Source organism: Stegodyphus dumicola, chromosome 12 (genome assembly GCF_044657685.1).
Source record: "Stegodyphus dumicola isolate Sdum_Otavi_A_Nest chromosome 12, ASM4465768v1".
In the NCBI taxonomy this organism is placed as follows: Eukaryota; Metazoa; Arthropoda; class Arachnida; order Araneae; family Eresidae; genus Stegodyphus; species Stegodyphus dumicola.
In genome coordinates, this window is record NC_140779.1 from 73,506,209 (window position 1) to 73,528,686 (window position 22,478).

At 32.6% G+C, this 22,478-nt stretch overlaps 1 protein-coding gene across 1 annotated transcript in view; it reads right to left on the reverse strand.

The window, feature by feature from the left end:
* Positions 1-6,524: 6,524 nt before the first annotated feature.
* The window catches only part of LOC118199845 (uncharacterized), a 49,707-nt gene continuing 33,753 nt past the window's right edge, over positions 6,525-22,478 (reverse strand). The window contains exons 6-11 of the mRNA XM_085806576.1: positions 21,116-21,261; positions 15,467-15,672; positions 14,962-15,063; positions 13,868-14,017; positions 12,911-12,961; positions 6,525-9,324 (exon numbers count right to left, since the gene is read on the reverse strand). Of these exons, the coding sequence (XP_085662702.1) occupies positions 9,009-9,324; positions 12,911-12,961; positions 13,868-14,017; positions 14,962-15,063; positions 15,467-15,672; positions 21,116-21,261 (971 nt within the window). The 3' untranslated portion in view covers positions 6,525-9,008. The remainder of the gene's footprint in view (positions 9,325-12,910; positions 12,962-13,867; positions 14,018-14,961; positions 15,064-15,466; positions 15,673-21,115; positions 21,262-22,478) is intronic.

The following is a 22,478-nucleotide window of genomic DNA, read 5'->3' on the forward strand; positions in this document are numbered from 1 at the left end:
TAAAATCAGCGTATCTTTTAAAATTTACTACAGACAGTCTTGCACGCTGAACATAAATTTTTTTTTGTATCTTACAGTGTTGCCATTGCTCTCTTTGAAATCGTTAATTTTGGTAATCAAAATTTCGGTAAAATTTTATAAAATATGAAATAGGTAATAAAACAAATTCGAAATTCAAAATTCGGGCGTTCAGGTACCCACGTTCGAGGGGAGGATTACGTTATTCAAAATTGGATGGCTCTAGGTACCGCTGTTTTTTCACAATGCTAGAAACATACATACATTCATGCAGATTCTTTATTAATTAATTTCTTTAAATATAATACAGAGCGATAGTGTTTGATGGCAGCAATTTAAAAAGTAATTCGCCGTTTATAGTGAAATGCCACAAAATGCCCATATGAGACTAATAGCCCTTCTGGGCTACCTTCCCTTCCGGGTTAATAAACAGAAAATTCTACATTAGAAAATTCTACATTAAGTAAAAAGTGTGCCAACATTTCTTAGCAATTAGTAATGAAAAAAAAAAATCCAAAGCAGGAAGATCATTCTAAGAATTGTCTACCTAAAATAACTGAATATTTTATATTGACGTTTTTGGAGAGCGAAGATCATTTTTAGAATTAGATTTTTAGCTCTGCTTTCTGCTGCTATGTAAATTCATGGAGAATTTTGAAACAGGGAAACATAAGAATCAATTACTTTGTAAGATCCATTGTAAGGAGTTTGAAGTGTTTTGCCAAAGTTCTGTGGAAAAAATTCAAAAATCTCAGAAATCTTTGTAAATTTTTAACGGTGTTTCGTGTTGAGTAACTTCAAATATTTTCTACTTTATTAGGCAAAGTCTTGGTGCCACGTGAATAATAAATATCCTAAAAAGGTATTTCTGTTGCATTAGAAATACATTTAGAGACATTTATAGTTAGTCCATATGCATTTAACTTTTCGACTATGATTCGTAAATGAGCTTTATGTTTCTCTTAGGTGTTACTTAATACTAAAATGTCATCTAAGTAAAAATAATGGAAATATGCGCATAACCAATTTTGAAAACAATGTTACCGTGGAGTGTACTGTAAACGCCTTGGATGTGTGTTATTGGGTAACGATTCGGTACTGTATAGGCATTTAATGTTCTAATAATTCTCAAAAAAATTGACTGCTTTCTAAACAGTTTAAGACTACATGAAGGGGCGATGACCATGGGGATTCAGGTATATATGCTTTGATCTGACATAAATTGAAATTCTTTTTTATCTGCTTCATACAGTTTTGGATTCAGTTGCCCAGGCATAAGATGAATTGGACTGCCGATTGTCTAAATATAGTGGACAGTGCTATGCTTGACTGGATTTACCCGGATGTTAATTTTGGAAATTCTGCAAAGATTGAATGGAATAGTGAATCGTCGGAAATAAGCTTCATAGAAAAATAGTTTGGAGAATTAGAAATTAACCCAGGTTGGATTAAGTTTAATAATATTATTAATAAGTATGCTTCAGGACTAAGTTTTAGATCAATTAAGAGATCAAAATGCCGTAAACAGTAACAGCAGCAATCAAAAATTTCCAAGTAAAATTTCGTCTATGCCCACATTCATTAATTTTAATCCATAAGTTGAAATTTTGGAATTGTTGGCCACATGCAATTGGTGGGATTCAGGTTTTTAATTTTTGAAGTTATTTGTGAGAGGGATGCAATAGATATCGCATAGAATCAATTAATAATTTTCAGTTGGATTTCTTGTCACAAACATACATACGACATGATTACACTGTCCGTTAACTTGTAGCTTATGTATTCCGTTCGAAAGCCGCTATCGTGACTTTTCTTGATCGGTGTTTTTAGTACTTGTAACTACCCTGCCTAGAGGAATTTTGCTGAAAATTACCTTGACTCCTGTGGCAGGAAAGTCGTTTCACATATTTAGCAAGAGCAGCAATCTTTCCTAAGTGCACCAATTACGCCTAGCAATGTTCATTTAATAATAACAGCCATAAAGTTATCAATGAAAACCAGCCAGTTTAATAATAAGAAAAATTAACAAGTATATTATCAAAACGATTTGATAGAAACACACACTGTTAAGCTGGACGAACCATCGTAGTAAACATTGTAGTTAGTTCTATTAGGAGCACATAGTAACGTGGACAAATCACGCTGACGATTTAAAAGGTAGCTGTTAATAGGCGTTCCTCGCCAGATGGCGAAGTAGTTCCGCTGGGAAAGTCCTTTATTGGCTCACTGGCAATGTTCCGCTACATCAAAGTAATTTACATCCCATAATATAATATTTAAGTAACTTTCTTGGTCTTTATTAGGAGTCTTAAGGTAAAAAAAGTCAGAGTAATATTCGTTACTATACATTCCAAGAGATTGGACACATGGAAGAAGAAAATGCTGGAACAAAGTGGTGAGCACATCACATGTAAAATTGTAGCAGAAAAAAATGAAGCTTGTTTGGAGCTAATCAAATCTGAGTTAAAATAACACTCTGAATAACAATTGTTGGAGTGGTTCAGGCAACTAGACTCAGCGTAATATTCGTAAATTTGTGGAAATTCTTTCAAAATCATTAAAAAATTTTCGAAACCATAGCAAATGCATGAAATATCCAGTTTTATTAAATAACAGGGGTAGTTCATAAGAAATATAACTAGAGTTTTAGAGAAAGCCCTTTGAAAAAATTTGAAAACATAACCTATTTGCTAGCTATTAATTTTTCTTCTTATTTATAAAGAAATGTATCAGTTTGTTATCGTAGTTCTAGGTACGTTTTAACGTTGAAGATCTCACGTTACTCCTTTGATAAGGCAAGATAACGAATGTCACGCTATCTGCAGCTTCCATGAAACTAAATTTGATATAATTGTGAGAATACTGTCAGATCCAGGATGTTTTCTCCTGTAGTGCAATGGCTAGCACGTCATGCAGCTGTTAGTTAGTGCCATTCTCGGAATTCGTGCTTGGCTTAACGTCACGTAGTTGTTTATTATTTATGTCACTAACAAAATTTGTTCCTGTCTGGGCATTATTTGATTGCTTATCGGTCAAAACTGGCATATATACTTTTTTATCAACAATTTATCGTTTGATAATTAGATGTGATAATAATATTATAGTTAATAGTAAATAAGTACAAAAAAAGTACGCGGTAATCTAAATTAATAACTCTAAACTAATCACTGAGATTGAGAATCCAAAAGTTGCTACCAAACGTTGACTGGAATACGTAGAACCTAGCAATGCTTTACCTCTCTAGTCTAGACTCAGTGTCGTTGCCCTCATACGAAAGTCTTGTTTGGGTCTACTACCGTACTCCAGCAAGCTAAATTAAGTTTTGCTTTCGTCTATTAAGACATTAATCTTGGCGTCATCTATTGACTAAATATAGTTTCATATTATTCTAATATAAAAGCTAAATAATTTCTTTAAGTTTATCTGCCTCCCGACGTTTTGCTTTTGGACCTAGTGCTGGGTCACGACCTGGCATTTGAGAAATGCTGATGCTTATTTTACAACATTAATTTTGAACACAAACCGAGCTTAAATATTTACTTGCGAATGTTGTTGAATATCAGGTTTTAAACTTTAGAAAATTTAAACTCATTATTTATGCTCTATTGAGCCCATTATATGACCTATTGGGTCATTAATATGACCAATAGTGCACAGTAATGCCAATAACGAACCCCCCTTTAACACATACAGAAAATTCCTAATATTTACATAGGGAAAAATATTGTAGAAGGTAAATGAAGTGGCGTTGTGCACTGGATTGAAAATACGGAAGTATACTTGTTGCTGTTGTGACATATCTTACTTGTCTGACAGCAACATCAGAGCAAACCCACGAAATTCACCGTGCCAAGGAGTGCAAAATAGCACCTATCGTTAGCAAGAGCCTGAAGCACCATACAGGTGACAGTACGTCTTTGCTCAGTTCCGCCCCCAATTTTGATGGAGAGCACCCCGGGGGGGGGGAGGGAAACGTGGTCCGAGGGTCACCTTTCTTCTTCCTACAACCAACCTCTCGAGAGAACTTTCGGTTCGCCATATATTTAGAGTACCCCCATGCCGCACAGGCACGATTCCTTTACAAACATCTATGCCTTCTTCGGGGTTCGAACCTTCGGTAGGGTAGCCAGCGTCGTTAACCACTATCCCGGTTGGACGGCATGGACGTATACTTGCAGTGGTCAAAAGTGGGACAGACAGTCTTTCATTAATTATTAATCGTGAGAATACTGTCAGATCCAGGATGTTTTCTCCTGTAGTGCAATGGCTAGCACGTCATCCAATAAAAATATGTTATAATAATAACATATTTTTATTGGAGTGATTCTTTTGAACAATATTGCATTTTATAAAGGATCAAAATAATTTAAAGATCCGAAAAATTGTGCTCTTTCTTACAAACCAGTTTTGTGCTACACAGGATGCCACGCATCTCAGAAGCTATTATATAAAAGATTCACATGAAATTCATACGATTCAAATGCGCTTATAAATTTGATGCCAATACGTGAAACCCCAAAGTGAAAACGAATGTTTGAATTTAAACCCTGATTGTAATTTTTGCATACATTTGTAAACAAGTGTGTGATATGTTTGTTATGAATATAAAAATTATGTTGAAATACCCTATAAACTATACTGTTAATTCATTAAAGTAGTATTACACTGTTAAATGAAATTTATACGAATACTAAACATAAAACAATTAATATCATTCATGAAACATATATATATATATATATATGTGTGTAAATGTGTAAGGAAAAAATTCTAACTTCAGTTACTTCCGTCTGAAGTAGCCCTTCAGTATCTTTCTTATTTCATCTTTCAGTTCTAAAAATAGTAAAAAATAATAAAATGTTAAAATAAATCTTTTTTAAAGTGCTGTCATATGTTTCTTACATAAGCCCTTACAATATTTTACACCTAAAAATAGCAAAAAATAAAATTTAAATCTTCTATCCAGTTATTAGTAGACTTGAGCTTATTTAAGCCAATACTAATTAAGCGATACCATATTTTTATATCGACTAGCGAAGTAACTTATTATTAATCGGAAAAGTCTAAGATAATCCTCGGGATTCTCAGATTTGTCTCTATCCATCTAACATGCGATTTGCTCTTTAACTTCATCAGTTTTAATGCTATGAAAATGTGAACTTGCACATATAATTATTGAACGATATGCGCGCTTCTTATGCCAATTCAAATATGTGTGTTTGGATCGATAATGCTACGCAGTAAATAAAGATCGCTTCGAACCGGCCATGAATAGTTACTCCTATTATTTTTCGAAACAGTAGCGATATTGGGCAGTACAAGTACAGTATTTTCTCATTACCGATTAATTCATTTAGAATTTGCTTAAAATGTCAGGGTTCGATAATTTCATATAAACGGTAACTTTGCACTACTTAATTTAATATCGCGATACGTAATATCGTACACAGTACACATTATTGTTGCTTTCTTTTAAGCTAGTAATGTCCTTCTGTATGATATTTAACAATGTATATAAACTATATTCATATCTATCACACGAGTATCGCGATTGATATATTCTTCAGATATATTATAGTGAATCATGAAGCTGTTATCTATGAGTATAAGCTGTTATCTATGATTGAGAGTGCCCCTGTCATATTGCTTTTTCTGCAGTAACCCTCGTTTCACAGAGAAACACAGTTTACAAGCTGACCGAATTCTTAAGAGTGAAAGTATTCTGAGATTTAAATCTTTGATTTTTTAAAAGACATATTAATGTAAAATATTTCTCTGAGAGATTATTATTATAGCACTGCTGTCTGTTCTAAGAAACCATTAATATAAAATTGTTTGCTTCAGAACAAAGTTTTAGTCAAAGATTTATGCTGTGTTTCCTTTTCCAACGCAACACATTGGATTTTCACGATACAGTATCGGGCTTTAGCACTAGAACACATGAATATTGGACACTTATTTTTACAATATATGAAGCTAGACACGAATGTAGCTAAACTTCGGGAAAATTCTTCACTATCCATTACGTTTGCTCTATCCAGTATACCCTATGTTTACTATAATTTCGTTAAACACCTTCTTGGTCTTTACCGTGCTACTCTAAGAAAGAGCAACCAGATAACATTGCATATGTACAGAGAAAAAAGAAATTATGCTTCATATTGTGATTACGATAGAACGACTTCTGCTTTCACTATTACCAAATTGTTCAGTAAAAATAGATTGTTTAAAATTGTCGTTGCTTGAGATAACATTAATACTGTTTATATATTATATTGAAAGTCAGATTATCAAAAATAACGTAAATATATCTGAGAAGATCATAAAGCAAGAAATAACTAATGCATATGTTATTTTTCATACTTAATTCTTAGACAATAAAGTGTTTTTATGCACTAATGCTTAAACATTTTTCTTCATTCCAGTCTTATTCGTAGCACAGTTAAAAACTAATTACAAATACTAATGAATAAAACTTTCGAAAATTTAACACAGATGCATCATGTTTAATCCATTCTTTTATTCATTGTCATAGTTACATAACTCCACAATATTTTATATTTACAATCATGTTTCTTAACTTGGACAATTAAAATGCTTAAGCATGAACTTTCGAATTTTAATTATTTACATTGATTGTTATAAATGTTTCCAAATAATGAAAATAAATTTCACAATTTTTAGAAATAGCTATGCAAGAGAAAGCTCAATTAGTCTTCAATTTCGAGTATACCTAGATATATCTGTTGTGACAAATTATGGGCGATTTGAGAAAGACTAGCATTTCTAAGCTCTAATCTAGCTCAGATTCCAAGAAACAAATGTAACTCCGAATTTGTCATTTTAAAAGTCACACCATTCTAGTTCTGTAAAGCATCGCCACATGGAGGGTTAACTTATGATTAAATTGTGAAATAATTTGTTGTCGCCTTACTTTGTAATAAACATTTCTGAATTTTCTTCCTTGTAAAATATAACAAATCTGTAAGCATTCCGAAAGAAATTTAATTTAGAATTTCGTTTCATTTCACTTTAGATTTTACTTTAGAGCATGTATAGGCTCACTGATCTAAATTTGTAGAACATATTAGAATTCTCGGGGTAAGAAATGTAAAAATATAGATGTGACCTTCTTGTAATTCAAATAACGGATATTACACTTATCATTTAACCATTTACGTCAAGAAAGCACGTAAGGAAAAATTCTATACATTTTTCCTCAATTAAAGGACAGTTCCGGTGAGGCACAAGACTCAATCAACCAGATACAGATGGTGACGAATTGCCGTCCACTGCATCTTACTTAGGACGCCATAATAGATAGGTGTAGGTGTATTCAATTATGGCAAAGCACACTAGGGCTATCTGCCTAAGGGGAGAGATGACTTCGTGGAGGACTTTCTAAGGGAAACTGACTCGTATACACGTTACACATGGGGGAAACCACGAAAACGCCCATGCAGCCAGCCCGTTCGCGGGATTCGAAACTCGGATCGAACTACCAGTGTTCAGCGACTTTACCGTTCGGCCGCTGGTGGGCCGCCATAATAGAGATTATGTAAAATAGAGCATTTCGGACTATGAAATGTCAAAATTTGATTGTGTTCTCGTCAGAATTTGAATCACAGACTTTCTAACTATTAGCTGCACGTTACCACTTCAGCATTCCAGGGATGATGCAGTAATTTCGTACAGTAATTAGTTTTAGTATTGTTTTAAAGCGGAATTTAAATGACCAAACACAAAGAATTAAAACAAAAAAATACCACTAAATTAGAAATAACATCAACGTTTCTAATGGCGCATCAACTGTTATTTGCTATCTGTATAAAAAGTTGGCAATAAATATCAGTACAGCCAGCATGTATTTTCCCCAGCAAACAATTGGAGCACCTCGATGACCAGTCAATGATCACAGTAGGAAGGAAATACAAATATTGCAACAAAGCTCGAAGTGCATACTTGCCTCAGAAGTAAGTTTTGGTCTTTTACTCCGCAGAGCTCATCCGATTCCCAAGATCACTTCCCATCTTCAAGGACCCCTTGAAGCAGCATAGCAGTTATTAACCTTACTGTGCAATGCGGTAGTAAAGCAAGCTAATGTTAGATCTCCGATTTACTAGTCAACTACATGATGAGTAAAACCTATCACTTGGATACATCTTGTAGTAAGCAAATAATAACTGCCGGAGTTGGGATTATTTACAACTAACCCTCTCAAATTCTTTGAAGTAAATTATTATTTTACAGTTGATGAAATAGATCAAGATTTGATGAAAGTGATTATGAAGGATGGGAATAGCCGAAGAAAACTTCCAGCACGTTTTTTTCTTTCGTGATACTGACCATTACCAAAGAAAGCGGAAGCCCTAATTGTTTCTAAAGTTCAGAATCTAAAATTTAGTAGTTGCATCATGCCATTGTAAAAAATAAAGTATATAGCTCGTATTTCAGTCTTCTATGAAACTATTGAAGAATAAGCTAAATGGGTAATGAGTTTGCTTCTCCAAACACATTTCTTTACAATCGATGAAATGGCAACTCAAAACCCACTTTTGATTCGTAAATGTGACAGATATTCAGTCTTCAGCCTCCAAACTGAAGAATCCTGTCAAAAGTAGCGTCAGGTCGAAAACCAAGAATGTAACTTACAAACCTTTAAAAATTTTCACTATATGCTTCTAGCAAGTATTTTAGTACTTAATTGATGAAAAAAATAAAAACTGTTAATATAAAATACACACATAAAAGCCCTATAATATTTCATGATACTCTTGAGACGAATTTGTAAATTTGTGAAATGCTCTCTATGTATTCTTTGTCTATTTTACATCAAAATATGTACAAGTTCTTTTAGGGAAAGTTATGTAATGAGAAGAATATCCAAAAGGTAAATAAATAATTTATGATCAATGAAAATTCATTCATCAATGTAGTCTTTTCTACCAGATGTTTACAAATTAACAACTCGCTAGATTTTGTTATCTCTTTCAACCAGTCTGGCTTATGCAAATAGGTGTGGGAGTTTTTCTTTTCGCTCCACATTCACAGCAGTATTTTGCACTTATGAGAGGAAACTTGCTACTGCATTGATGACAGTAGAATGTCATTGGCACATCTTCATTGCTCTCACGACTTAAGGGTAGTAAAGATCCTGTGCTGCTACTGCCACTACTTCCGGTCGAACTAAAGGAGTTGTCAAGATCTCCGTTCCAACATCCTTTGTTCATCCAGGTTACACCAGGTAATTCACTACTTGACACTTCCGGTAGGGTTGAAGAGCGGTTAATTAATTTTTTGTTCCAACTAAATAAAAGAAACAATACAGTGAATACAGGGCATACGAAGTAAATTATATAATACATTAAGCTTTAAATTATTACTGCATATATGAAAATAGTTTAAGAGAACAACTTATGTTTTTTAAAGTGCCTATGTAAGATTTTATTTTAATTAACCCATTATCGTATTATTTTTATATTTACTGTCACTCCTACTTCCGTCGGCTCCCACCATGATAAAAAATTAGTTAACGTGTATATAAGAACAGAGTCAGAAGTGAGTTTTCGGCAGCAACCGTTGACCTTCATGCTCGTTCAGCTCTTAACGTTACCTAAATCTCCTTTAGCTAGCCGTGTTTACTCGCGTATTTAGAAGTCTAAACGAAATCTAACGAAATAGGCCATTTACAAGTTTGGAGCCATATGTTTTGCTCTGTGAGATCCCATAATCATCTGTGACACTTTTTTGTGTCACATAAGTTGTGAAGTTGTTAAATTGAAGTTATAATATAAAATCATTCTGGGTTTTCTTCTCTGTTATATAGTTATTTCTCTAATATTCTAAGATGCCTGATAGATCGCCTGACTGCCTACATGAAGCCAGTTTTTAGCTTTGTGATTCTTAAATTTCTTTATACATTTATTTCTAAACAGCGCCCTGGATAAGACTGATTAAAACTTGAGTTATTTTAAAGTTAACAACATAATTTATACATAAAAAATTGCAGCAGTATATTACTCAGGTCCTCTTCGATGTGAAAATTTAAAGTGCTTTCTAATTTTTATTTTGGTCTATCTTACGAAGATTTGCTCTGGCCCTGCTCAGGCAAGCTTTTATCGTTTTTTCGGAGCAGTAAGCGAAGATGAATTCTTTTGAAACGAGTCAGGTTTTTCAGATTCTTTCTTTCATTGGAGTACTTGCTTTTAGTTATGACTCCCAAAATTTTCCTGATACCTTGTTCTTGGAGTAGGTAGGAACTATTATTAAATTCGGACAAAAACTGATTTTCTGACTGTTTTAATAATTGACAATATTTTTAGCACAATATTGGGTAGCTAATACCTTCAACTATAAGGCATTTCTCCCTCCTTCTTAGCATGCCTTCGTGGTGTAACAGTTAGGACATTCGGCGGATATTCGAGAGGTCCGAGATTCGAGTCCCTGAGAAGACATAGCTTATTTTTCATGTCTTCTGCTTCGAAATAACATAATATCTCTAACACAACAACAAAATACCTTCTCTTTGATAATATCATTTGATGATACGTATACATCAAATATTTTTAACCGTTTGTATCTTCTGAAAAACGACTAGTATTGAAACAGTGGTCGTTTTGTCTGTAGCATGTAGTAGCATATATTTTTTTTTTTCAGAAATGTTTTAGATTTTTTTCTAAATTGTATAGAGTTAGGAAACTATCAATGATGGTATTAAGTTATGTTAAGTTACGTCAGATTATTTAAATATTGCAAAGCACTGGAGGGCTATCTGCCTAAGTAGAGTTTAAAATTCGATAAATCGTAGCTTTTAAATTAATAAAGATTACTTTTGTAACATTTAAAACTTTGAAAAGTTTCTCCTTTTTTGGCATCACAAACATAAAAGCGTATGTTTCGTTCTTAATAACTACCATCAGGTACCATTTTTATGAACTATTCTAAAGTTTAATTGGAAGCTCTATTATTTTAAAGGCAATAAATTTCCGTTACTATAAAAACATAATATATATATATTTACGTCTATTTAACTAATGCATTTATCTCATTAATATCCGGGATGTTCTTGGTATATAAATATTATACTCTGCACAGATAAATATGTCAGAGTATTTTCATTTCTTTTAAAATGCATAGATATTTTCTGTAGTATTAATGTAAGCCCACGGTTACATTTAGCTCAATTTAAAACTGCAATTTGCGGAGTTCTTTTATACTGTGATCCAGATAATTTACACGATTTAAGTCTTTTGAAGCAACCAAAAATTGTAACATAGTTGGAAGAACACTGCTAGTTATAAGCAACTGATAGAGCTGCGTTGAAAAAATGAACATGTCGTAGGCAGTAACCATGTGAATATTAAACACTGTTCTGTAGACGTTCTTTGAGATACTAAGCAGAAATTTAAGAAAAGAACATGCTCTTCCCATGTCTTATTTTTTCGAATTTAGTGAAAAGATTAAAAACGTTAATAATATCCTTTCTACAAAGGAATTTGAACTGAAAAAACACTGGAGATAAATATACCTCAAATAACTGAATGTTTAAATATTAAGAAAAACAGACAGTATGTGCATTATCGCGAAAGTCTTTCCAAAACTGCATAAAAGTTTGTTTACAGTTGATGATTTATAAAGCTGCTGATCCGATCTGCGTTGAGAATTTAGTGCCAATTTATCCTCATATAAGCTGTCTGGTAATCAAGCCACCGAATATTTTAGACGTTATCTCTTAATCACTTTTGCCTCCTGAACAACTATTTAAATTTAAGTGGCTTTAGTCCACCCTGTTTGAATGAGTGGCCAAGTTTCGCAGAACAAGTGGCTGCATATGTCGTTCATTAACCTTCATATTCTATTAATTTCCATCAGAAAAATGTTCAGTTAATTCTTTTCCATGGAAAAAGCTATTCAATCCGGCGTCGAAACTGAATGATCTATTCAGAAAGTAAAAAAAAGTTTTATGATGAACGAAATAATTTTCTAAGTTGAAAATAATTTTTATTTAAGAAATAAAGAATATCTTAAGTTTATTAAAACATACTCGTGTATTAAAAGCTGCGTATATTTTGGTTCTCGACACCTGGGGAAAGTAACAAACTGATTAAAACTGTGATAGGATATGTATGAAATGTTGTAGGTTAAAATTTATTGTGTTTAATAGAATTGTGCTGTTTAATAGACATGTATTAACTTAAGAAGACGATAATTTTTTTAATTTATTTTGTATCCGATACTATAGCGGCTTAAGCTCGAAATTCGGTCTACCCTTTCTTATTTTTAAATACGAGTATTTAACACTTTTTACAGAAGCAAATGTACAATAGTTGAGAAGCGAACAAATTAACAGTAACCTTTATCAACATTTGATAGCTTGTAATTTCCTAGTGAAAAATTATCTACTTTTAAATAAGTTTACAATATTAGGAACTGGCTTGTAACTTCACTATCCATTTGTTTATCAAGTGAAATGTTGATGAGATCGGAACAGACTGCTGCTCTTCTTATAGTCGTTATAGCAAGTTATATTGTATGTGTACATCCCCCATCAAGGTTTCAGTTTATTTATGTAAAGTTTATTATTTAGCAGTTGAACAACAGACAAATCTTCCATTAAGGTTACATTTCTGATATAATATTATAAGTACTAGTCATTAATAAGTAGATACGTCTGCCTTTCTGTGAGATCTTGTTTCGAAAAGAAATTAAACAAAGCATTATACCAATGGCAGCTTCTCGAACTAAGTTATATTCATGTGAAATTAGTTGAGGAGAACTTCATCACACTCCAGATCAGAAGTTACATTTCACTTAACATGTTCACGGCAACACCTTTTCACAGAGTAGAAGCTATTTATAAAAAATAATATTATGTTTATTGTTAGAAACTAACCTGTTTGTCGATCCACTTCCACTGGAGGCTGATCTGCTGACATCAGTCCTCCTGTTGATTAAAAATAAATAAGCATCTCACAGATACACAAACATGAACAATTAGAACGATACTGAAGACTAGATAACGCGAGGAAAAACAAACTGAATCTGTGATTTTATTAAACTTTTCAGTGTAACATTGTACGAAAGAATGCATCTATTTTCTTATGTTGTGACTGGTCCCCCAATGTAGATTAGCTTCACATATTCATCAGGTTCCCTATTCATACATGTCCTTAGTCAAGGTTTTAAGCACCTTATAGCTTACAGAACGAATTAGTTCAAATCAGTCCCAAATTTGATGCGAAGCCTTGAGGGACGGATTTGAGGGTTTTCTTCTATTAGTAGCCTTTAGAGAGGACTTTTGACATCATAATGTTTTAAGTGCCCCCATGTACCAAAGACAGCAGGAGTTTGTAAACATGCAAAATTTTGAGCTTCCCGATATCAAATTCAAGGATATGGCAGTCAGTACCGCAAATCATATCGAGCAGGATAGCACGTCTTTCATAAAAACCCTCTATCAAAGTAGCCAAATTATCTTTCTCATATCCCTTTGTATGCCAAAACTTATTTAAGAGTTAGTATTTGGTGTTTTGGGAGGGGTTAAAAATAGCGTACTTAGCAATTCATAATTCTGAAATCTGATCAGAAATACCCGTCAGAACCAGTTTTTGAAATAAATTTCTTAGAAGTAAAACAGATGCGGGATATTTTAAATTTTGATTGAAATTTAGTAATATTTTGTCAAAGTGAACTTCCATATTGAATCTAAGTATTATAGAGTAATGATAATATTATTATTTCCGTACCTTATCGTCCTCACATAGCTCTAAAATAGTTTAGCCTACTTTTAAAATATCATAAAGAAATAATATAATACGAAAGAAAATTAAAATTATGGAAAACTTATTACCTGTCATTCCAGTTTTCATTTCTATTACTCTGATGACCTCCAGATAAACGAACACCCGGTACAGTTCTTGGACATCTTTCGCTTATCCGACTGCAGCTCAGCAACTCGTGGAATTGTTCGGAAGTTAAGGACTCTTCTAAATCAACATTCCTGAAACAAAATACATCAGCAGATAAGCTGTTACAAATGCTAAAAAAATCAAGGAATTAAATGCTAAAGAATAAACAACAAGAATAAATGAAATGTTTCTATCAGTTGAATGTCATACAATCTGAATGCATTTTTTCATCGACACAAAAATATCGTTTTAGAGTCTTGAATATTCAACAATTTATTCACTTGAAACAAATGACCGGAATTAAGGACCGAAGTCTTGCTTTTCGTCATTTGTTCGCTGTCGATGAATTGGCTTACATATACTACATCTGTTTACCGGATTCTAAATTTTAAAATTTAATTATTTTTTATAACTTAAATCTATTTAAAATAAAAATCTCCATTAATTGTTTTCAATAAATGAATAGCTTTTTCTTATAATAACCATTTCCTTATGTTCAGTGTTTGTACTTTTTTCCCTCTCCTGTCTCTCACTAAGTAGTGCTTGCTCTGCATGTGAGTATAGTTTTAGGCAGTGACCATTTGTGCTTCTTAAAACATTACCTATTCATTTCTAAAGCATTTAATTTTCATTAACCTGCATTCGTAGAATAAAACTACGTTGATGCTATCAGCACAGTTTAAACTAAATAGAGTTTTCAAGAAACTATAACATGTCCAACATTCATTGCCCAGTTCATTAAATGTCTTTTGACAACAAAGTTAAATGTCTTTTGACAACAAAGTATAGTTATTAGATTTATTTGGCAGAAAATGATAATAACTCGTCAGAGGGGATTATATAAATACCAATACATTTTTATATTATTTTTATTGCATATTTGAACTTCACTACTTTTCCGAAATTACCTTAATATATAAAAACGAAGGTTCAAAGCATTATGTATGCACAAAATATTGCACAAGATTATTATATTTAGATTTACGTTGCCTTATAATAACTTTGATTGTGTACAAAAATTATTAAAATAACTTACCTTTTACTCGTATGATTCGGGAATCGTTCTTTGAATTTTATTATGTGATGAGAGAGGGGATCTGACAGTAGTTTCTCCTTTTCTGTGTTTTTACTTCCACTCCTGCAAACGACATTTCCCTTACATTAGAATTTATAAAGATAATATTTAAGTAGTATGACTAAAGGGTGTATAAGTGTTAAAAGTAGGTTTAGAATATTAAAATGTTAGAAATACTAGATAGGTTTTGGAAACATTAGAATATTATACAAAATTATTAGTATTACTTAGATGTAGACTAAATTCACACACATACACAGTTCAGAATGCAGGCCTCGATGGATGAATGCTTCGGAGTTTGAAATTATATAAATACCAGTTTTGTTTTTAATACCAGAGTTTGAGTATATATATATATATATAGTATTGAGTATATGTATATTTATATGTATATAGCATATATATATATATATATATATATACGTATATATATAGTATTGAGTATATATACAGAGAGCTGCATTACCTTTTTCTCAACTTTAAGTGGATCCCATTGTTATTCCTTTTTTCAGGCTCGCTCTTTTTTGTATTCCTGTTGTCGAGAAGAGTTGGAGGTGAAGAACGTGAAATCTGTTCCCTTTCTACAGGTTGTTTCTTCGGCAAAGATTGCGTAGTTCCTGCAGTCTTTGCTTTTCGTTGCGTGGCGACAGATTTGCCTTGTGGAGGACGATACTGCAATTTTCAGAAATTATAAAATGAACGCAATAGAACATAGTAAAAAATTACTGACTTCACATTAAAGTCATGAAATTTTACATTTTCCCCCGTCAAGTTAATGAATTCGCAAGCGTTTATGGGAAAGTCAATGAATTATGCTGCATTCTCTTTCTTAGATGGTATGGTTAGGTTAGTTTATTTGAATAGGACGGAACACATAAATATTATCTGCTTCTGCTAAGGGAAGCGATGCCTCCGTAGAAGACTTGCTAATGGAAATTGTCTCGTATTCATGCAGCAAATCGGGAAAAAGTACTAAGAAAACCAACATACAGACGTCTTACCCACACGGTTACTGGTACTTCCTAGTTGGTAAAGGATTGGAGTATTTGAATTAGTGGATTACGATAAAGCCAACTACTATATTCCTAAGAGGAATAATATCCTCGTGGAAGACTTTCCGAGAGAAACTCGCTTATATTCAGGCTAAAATGAGGAAAACCGGAAAAAGACTCTTACAGTAATCTAGGTCACTTGAATGAAAATCCGTGTTGAACTACTAATATTCAGAGGTTTTAACCATTAACCATAGCCAAGCAGGTGGTAAGAGAACAGGGGGAGAAAACCTTATAGAAACAGCAAGAATGTTCTGAAAAACATTCGCGATATTCACATACAATAGAGATAAAATAAGTGTTGTTGTGACTCATCTCTCTTGTCTGACAGTAACAGCAGAACAAGCCGACGAACATCGTGGCAAGGAGAGCAAATTGCGCCTGTCGTTGGCTGCAGCCTTGAGCACCGTATAGGTCACAGTATGACTTCGCTCAGTTCCACTTCAATTCGGATGAAGGGATGGAGAGCACCCTGGGGAAAGGACGGGTCCGAGTGTCTCCCACCCCTCTATCTCATACCATTAACATCTCGAGAGGACTTCCGGTTCGCCATGTATTTAGAGTGCCCCTCATGCACAAAGACACCATGCGTCCACGCCTTCTCCGGAATTCGAATCCGGGCCCTTCGGTATCGCATTAGGCCCTCCCTAACCACCATACCGTCTGGGCGGCTGATATAATAAGTAGTTAATGTCATCTTTAACAGAAGCTAGTGGATGCGAATTTTGCTATTTCGAAGGTTATCGGAAAAAACTTATTAGAACTGAAATAGATATAGATCGTGCCAACAAAAATCTTACCAGCCTTTACTTTCGCAAACATTGGTCGTGGACATAGTGTTTTAAATGACACAAATATTCATACATTTGCACTTTTTAATGTAAAGAAATAAATTTTGTAAAACTTACGAAACTTAATTTTTTAAACCCTTCTCAGGTCCCTATACTTAGGAAAAATTGTACTTGTTATAAAAAATAAAACACAAAATGTTTGGCTACATTAAGAGCAAAACTGACAGAGATATTTAATCTCATAATTTGCGATTTTCGACCTCGTATTCAATGTGCACTGAGGGGTTGGTATATAAATGAATTAAAATAATTCGATATTGAATTGTCTCCTTAAATGATGTACAGTAATACTGTTTTGTAACTTACTAGTGCTTTTAATTTATAATTTTGTTACACGATACTTGTCATGCTGAAAGAATTTTCACCCAAGTAATTTATGCTTTAAAGTCTAAAATTATTAATATTCTCATGAAGTTCTAATAATTTAGAATCATAATCTAGTAAACGAAGAAAAAGTCATTAAAAATACAAATATTTTCCCACTTGAACTAATGCACATAATATTACGAGTCGGCTGCATACCAATACAAAAAATTGCCAGTATTTTCTGAAACATGAATATTGTATAATACTCTGATTCAGGTCTCCGTTTTGAAAAATAGTACATTGATCAATGCTTTTGGCAATATTTTGTATAAAAATGCACCTCATTTAATCTCTGAACTTCAGAAACATTTTCAAAACTATTTTATTGATAGTTACCTGCACTTTACGTCATTTAAAACATTTTTATAATTGGGCGTATCTGACCAACGGTTGCGAAAGTAAAGGCCGGGTAAGTACTTTTGTCGACACTGTGCGTAATGAAACTATGAATATTTTAATCGATATGAAATACCTTTAATTAAATCTATTCTTTAACTGATTAAAGACTTGAAGAAATGTGTTGAAAGTAAACTTAAGATTATAACTTAAAATCCCGCCAATGGAATTCTAAAAGTAGGATTATATTTCTACTATTAAGTTCTATCTGAGTTAGAATATTATACTCAGTTACAGTTTTAAATTCTTTAAATGTCCCGGTAATGATAATATAATCAATCAAATTTCAAAGTGCTTTTTCAGCTGGAATTCTTTACAATTCTATGAAATACTATTCAACTCATGAAACTAAACATACTTCCATGATGTAAGTTAAAGCTAAAAGACTTTACTGACATTGTTAAACTTCAATATTGCTCAAATTACGTAATATTCGAAGACAGATAATTTTGATATGGAAGCAAATCTAATTCTGCCGGAGGTACGTACGTCACTGCGTCATTTTCTATTCAGTTGTCATTTTCTATTCAGACAGAATAAGGCTTGGGCTTCATAACTCCTTCTTTGCTGAAAGAAACGCACATTGTTCTTTTTGTTATATTAGTCAAATTAAGGATTTGAATTCCACTTTTGTGTCATAACAAAATAACATAAGAAAAGTGAAATTTATTTATCAAGTAGTAATACAAATTCTTGATGAAAGCAATTTAAATGATAATTTCTCACTTTTTGTGATAAGATAGAATAAATTTGAGACAAAAATATCTTTTGTGAGGGTAAAATCCCAGTGCAGAAATTTTAACCAGGTTTCAAAATCTAAATAATAACAACTTCGTTGAGACATTTGTAAATTTTGCATATTTTGATATAAAAACACTTTTTTATCACAGACCCTCATTGTGCACTTCAAGATTAAGAACAAGACTAAACTAGTTTATGTTTTTAACTTCAAACATTAAAATATGACACATTTATGACGGAGGGTCTCATGGAAGACTATCTATGAAAATCATTCTCATTCACATGGAAAAATTCATAAAAATTTAACGAAGCCAGCCTGCAAGAAACAGTAAGGAGAAGAATCATCATAATTTAGCTGTTTCATCCAATTGGGTATTGATGGGCCAGTATAAATGATAAGATGTTTAACTCAGAAGTCAAACAACAAAAATTAGCGTTATATTTTCAAATTTTCACAGGACTAGTTTCGATGGTTTTTACCGAACCACCATCTTCAGCTGCAAAAGCGCGAATGAACGAGATGGGATATAATAATCAGATAAGATAAGAAAGCCTGGACAGAAAATAAGCTAGTGGCGCCATCTGTTGATGAAATTAGAACAAAAACATAATTTCTATAAAGGCCGAAAGCAAAGATGGATTGGAATTAGGATTGTTAGCTAGAACAGAAAGGTTTTTTTTTAATGTGAAATGCCTCTAGAAAATCCAGTTCTCCAATAGAAGCTGTTTTTTGAATAATTTTGGCAGCAGAAAAATTGAAAGTGTGATTTTCAGACCAACAATGTTGGGCAACAGAAGACTTCTGTGGTTCCTTTTTTCTAACATATGCCTTATGTTCCTTGATGCGAAGTTTTAAGGTTCTCTTAGTTTGGCCAATGTAAAATAAACCATACTGGCAAGAAATCCTATAAATACCCCTGGAATTTATATCCGGAATGGGGTCCTTGAGTATTGAACTCGGAATTTTATTGATGGGTAATTATCCAAAATTATTATTATAGCTGACAAAATTATTCAAAAAACATCTTGCATTGGAGAACTGGATTTTCTAGAGGCATTTTACATTCAAAGAATTTTTCGGTTCTAGTTAACGATCCTAATTCTAATCCATCTTTGCCTTCGGCCTTTAAAGAAATTATGTTTTAGTTCTGGTTTCATCAACAGATGGCGCCACTAGCTTATTTTCTGTCCAGGCTTTCTATCTTATCTGACCATTATATCCTATCTCGTTCATTTGCGCTTTTGCAGCTGAAGATGGTGGTTCGGTAAAACCATCGAAACTAGTCCTGTGAAAATTTGAAAATATAACGCTGATTTTTGTTGTTTGACTTCTGAATTAGTATTTGTTCGGCGTGTTATTGTGTCTTAACAAGATGTTTGTTTGTTTATTTTTTATACAAAGCATGTTAAAGCTATATATTCTAGGAGAAGTGATGCTTTCGTGGAATTCCGTAAGGAAACAGCTCATATGCATGTAACAGATGGGAAAAACTATGAAAACATACAGGAAACGAGTTGTCTTACTCATTTTCGGGGATACCAATTCAAGTCAAATTACTAATTTTCATATGCGGTAGCCATTGATTACAGGTTAGTCGAAAACAGGAAAACAGTGTTCTTAACTACACAATACACACTATGATATAAGGAATTATTAAACTTCCCTGCACCTGATAATGAGAAGGATGCCTTCCTGAATGATTTTCAAAAGCAATTAGCTCATATTCACTGCATTAAGAGAAGAAAACAAATTACCAACATTAATGATATCTTCGAGTCACATTAAAATTATTTTAGGTCAAAATAAATGCTCTGATGTTCATTGTAATGAATAATTCACAGTCTCTCTATTAATGTCTGTTTATTATATCATCTCCTACAGGTCATCTTTTTTGGGAGGTGGTCACCGTGAGAGGATTAACTGCCTTTCACTAAGAAAATATTGCTACACAGTAAAAATTTCCTGTTAGATCTTTAGTTTTTCTTGATCTTATATTAGTATTAATTTAAAAGAATTAGGCAAAGAACCGCTTGCACAATAGCCTTGCAAATGTCTCTAAACACATGTATTTTTTATTTTCTAAGCGGGATATATAAAGTTGGATATTTATGTATTAGTTATTGTATATTGGACAATTATATATGCTTGATATAAAATTGTATATTTATGTATTAGCTATTGGATATTGGATAATTATATATGCTTGATAATAAATTGTATATTTATGTATGCTTTATTGTCTAATAATTCTTCCAATCGCCTTATAAAAATTAAAACAAGTGAATATGTATGCTTAGCAAAAATATCATTACACTATATCGGTAGCGCTTCTCTTTCTTCTAACATTGTCCGATAAATCAGATGTCTTCATATATATTCATATTAGCCATATGCAGTGCATTAGAATAAACCACAAATATTCAGTAAAAGAATCTGATGTGGACATCGCATGACATCCTTATGTGGCTTATTAAATTATGCACATTTTTTACTGAACTTCATTTAAACTTATTTCCTCGAATTATTCTAATTTAATAATGCGTACGAATGTCAAGGTCAAAATGGATATTTTTATTGATATATAATACTCGAAATTTTTGGCAATGTCAGTAAAAATACAAATATAAATTTGATATCCAAGCGATTTAAATGCAGTCTTGTTTATTTTAGATTAATATTACGAAAATAATATAAAGCTAATTTCTTACTTTAACTCTCGCAATGAGTTTTTCCTTAGCTTCATCCGTTGCTGGAGATTTCGGTGTCTCTGATTTTTTCTGTTGACACCAAGGAATATGCCTTTCGGCCGCTCTTTGATTAAAGTTCCTTTGACAGCCTGGGCATTGAACATAATCTAAATAAAATATGACAACGATTTTAATGAAGGTCAAAATTTGATTTAATCATATGTATGTTCACCGTAATTGTAAGAAACATAAACATTGCAGATTTACAATAGTAATAAAAAATAATGCGGAAGGTTTTTAGAAGAAAACATTTTTAATAAAAAAGCAGTTGTTTCCTTGATGGAAAGTTTTTGGTAAAGTATTATTTTTACTTTAGTTTTCGGAAGCTTTTTGTTAATATATTTTATTAAATCACAAAATTTTCCCTTTAAAAAAGCTTTTATTTATTAAGAAATGTTTGCAGCATTATGCCTTAACGCAACTGTAGATTAAAAATAATTTAAATTCTTAAAATTTCAAGAAGGTTGATATTTTTAAAATAAAAATTATTTAGTTTAAGAACGTTGAAATAAAATTGAAAAAAAAAAAAAAAATCGAGTTGCTAAAAGAATATGGTCTTAGAATGTCGTCTGAAGCAAATCAATGGAATTGTTTGTAGCAGAAGAAGACTTTATTGCTGCGATTAGGGCTTATGCTCATACCTCTTAGAACGATCTTACGAATAATGAATCGAAATTTTCGCATCTCGTTTGAAGCTTTTTACATATGTGCTATTACTGTGCTTTATGTCACTTGTTCACTCAACACCAAAGCAACATCAGAAAACTTTATCGAGGAAGAACGTAGAAATCCATTTCTCGATGGTATGGGCCTTAGGCTCCTAATAGGTAAACAGTATGACTTTGCTCAGTACTGTTTCTGTTTTGAATGCGAGTTTTACAGGTTAGGTGTTTAATGGTATGTTTCCCTACCACGGAACCATATAAGAGGGCTTTCGGCTTGACATGCTGAAAGTCCATCCGTGATAGCAGGGAACTGAACAAATAGGTTAAAATATCAAAACCTCTAAAAAGGCAATAGAAAAATTTCAAAACGACAGTAAGTAACAACAAATATAATAACAATAAAACAATGTTTGTAAAATGTTGCCGAATTATCTGATGAATATAAAATTCAAGAATATTACAGAGAGATTAAAACAAAAATTAATAAATGAAAATGAAAAAATAATACTTTACCCACTACCGAGAATGAATGTATGTATACTTAGTATAATTGCAAACTGAGCAACAGAACAAGGCTATAAGTGCTAAGCGGTTAAAGAGCAAGAAAATTCTCAAAAAAGCAATTAATCAGCGAAAATGTAATCCAAAGAGAAACAACC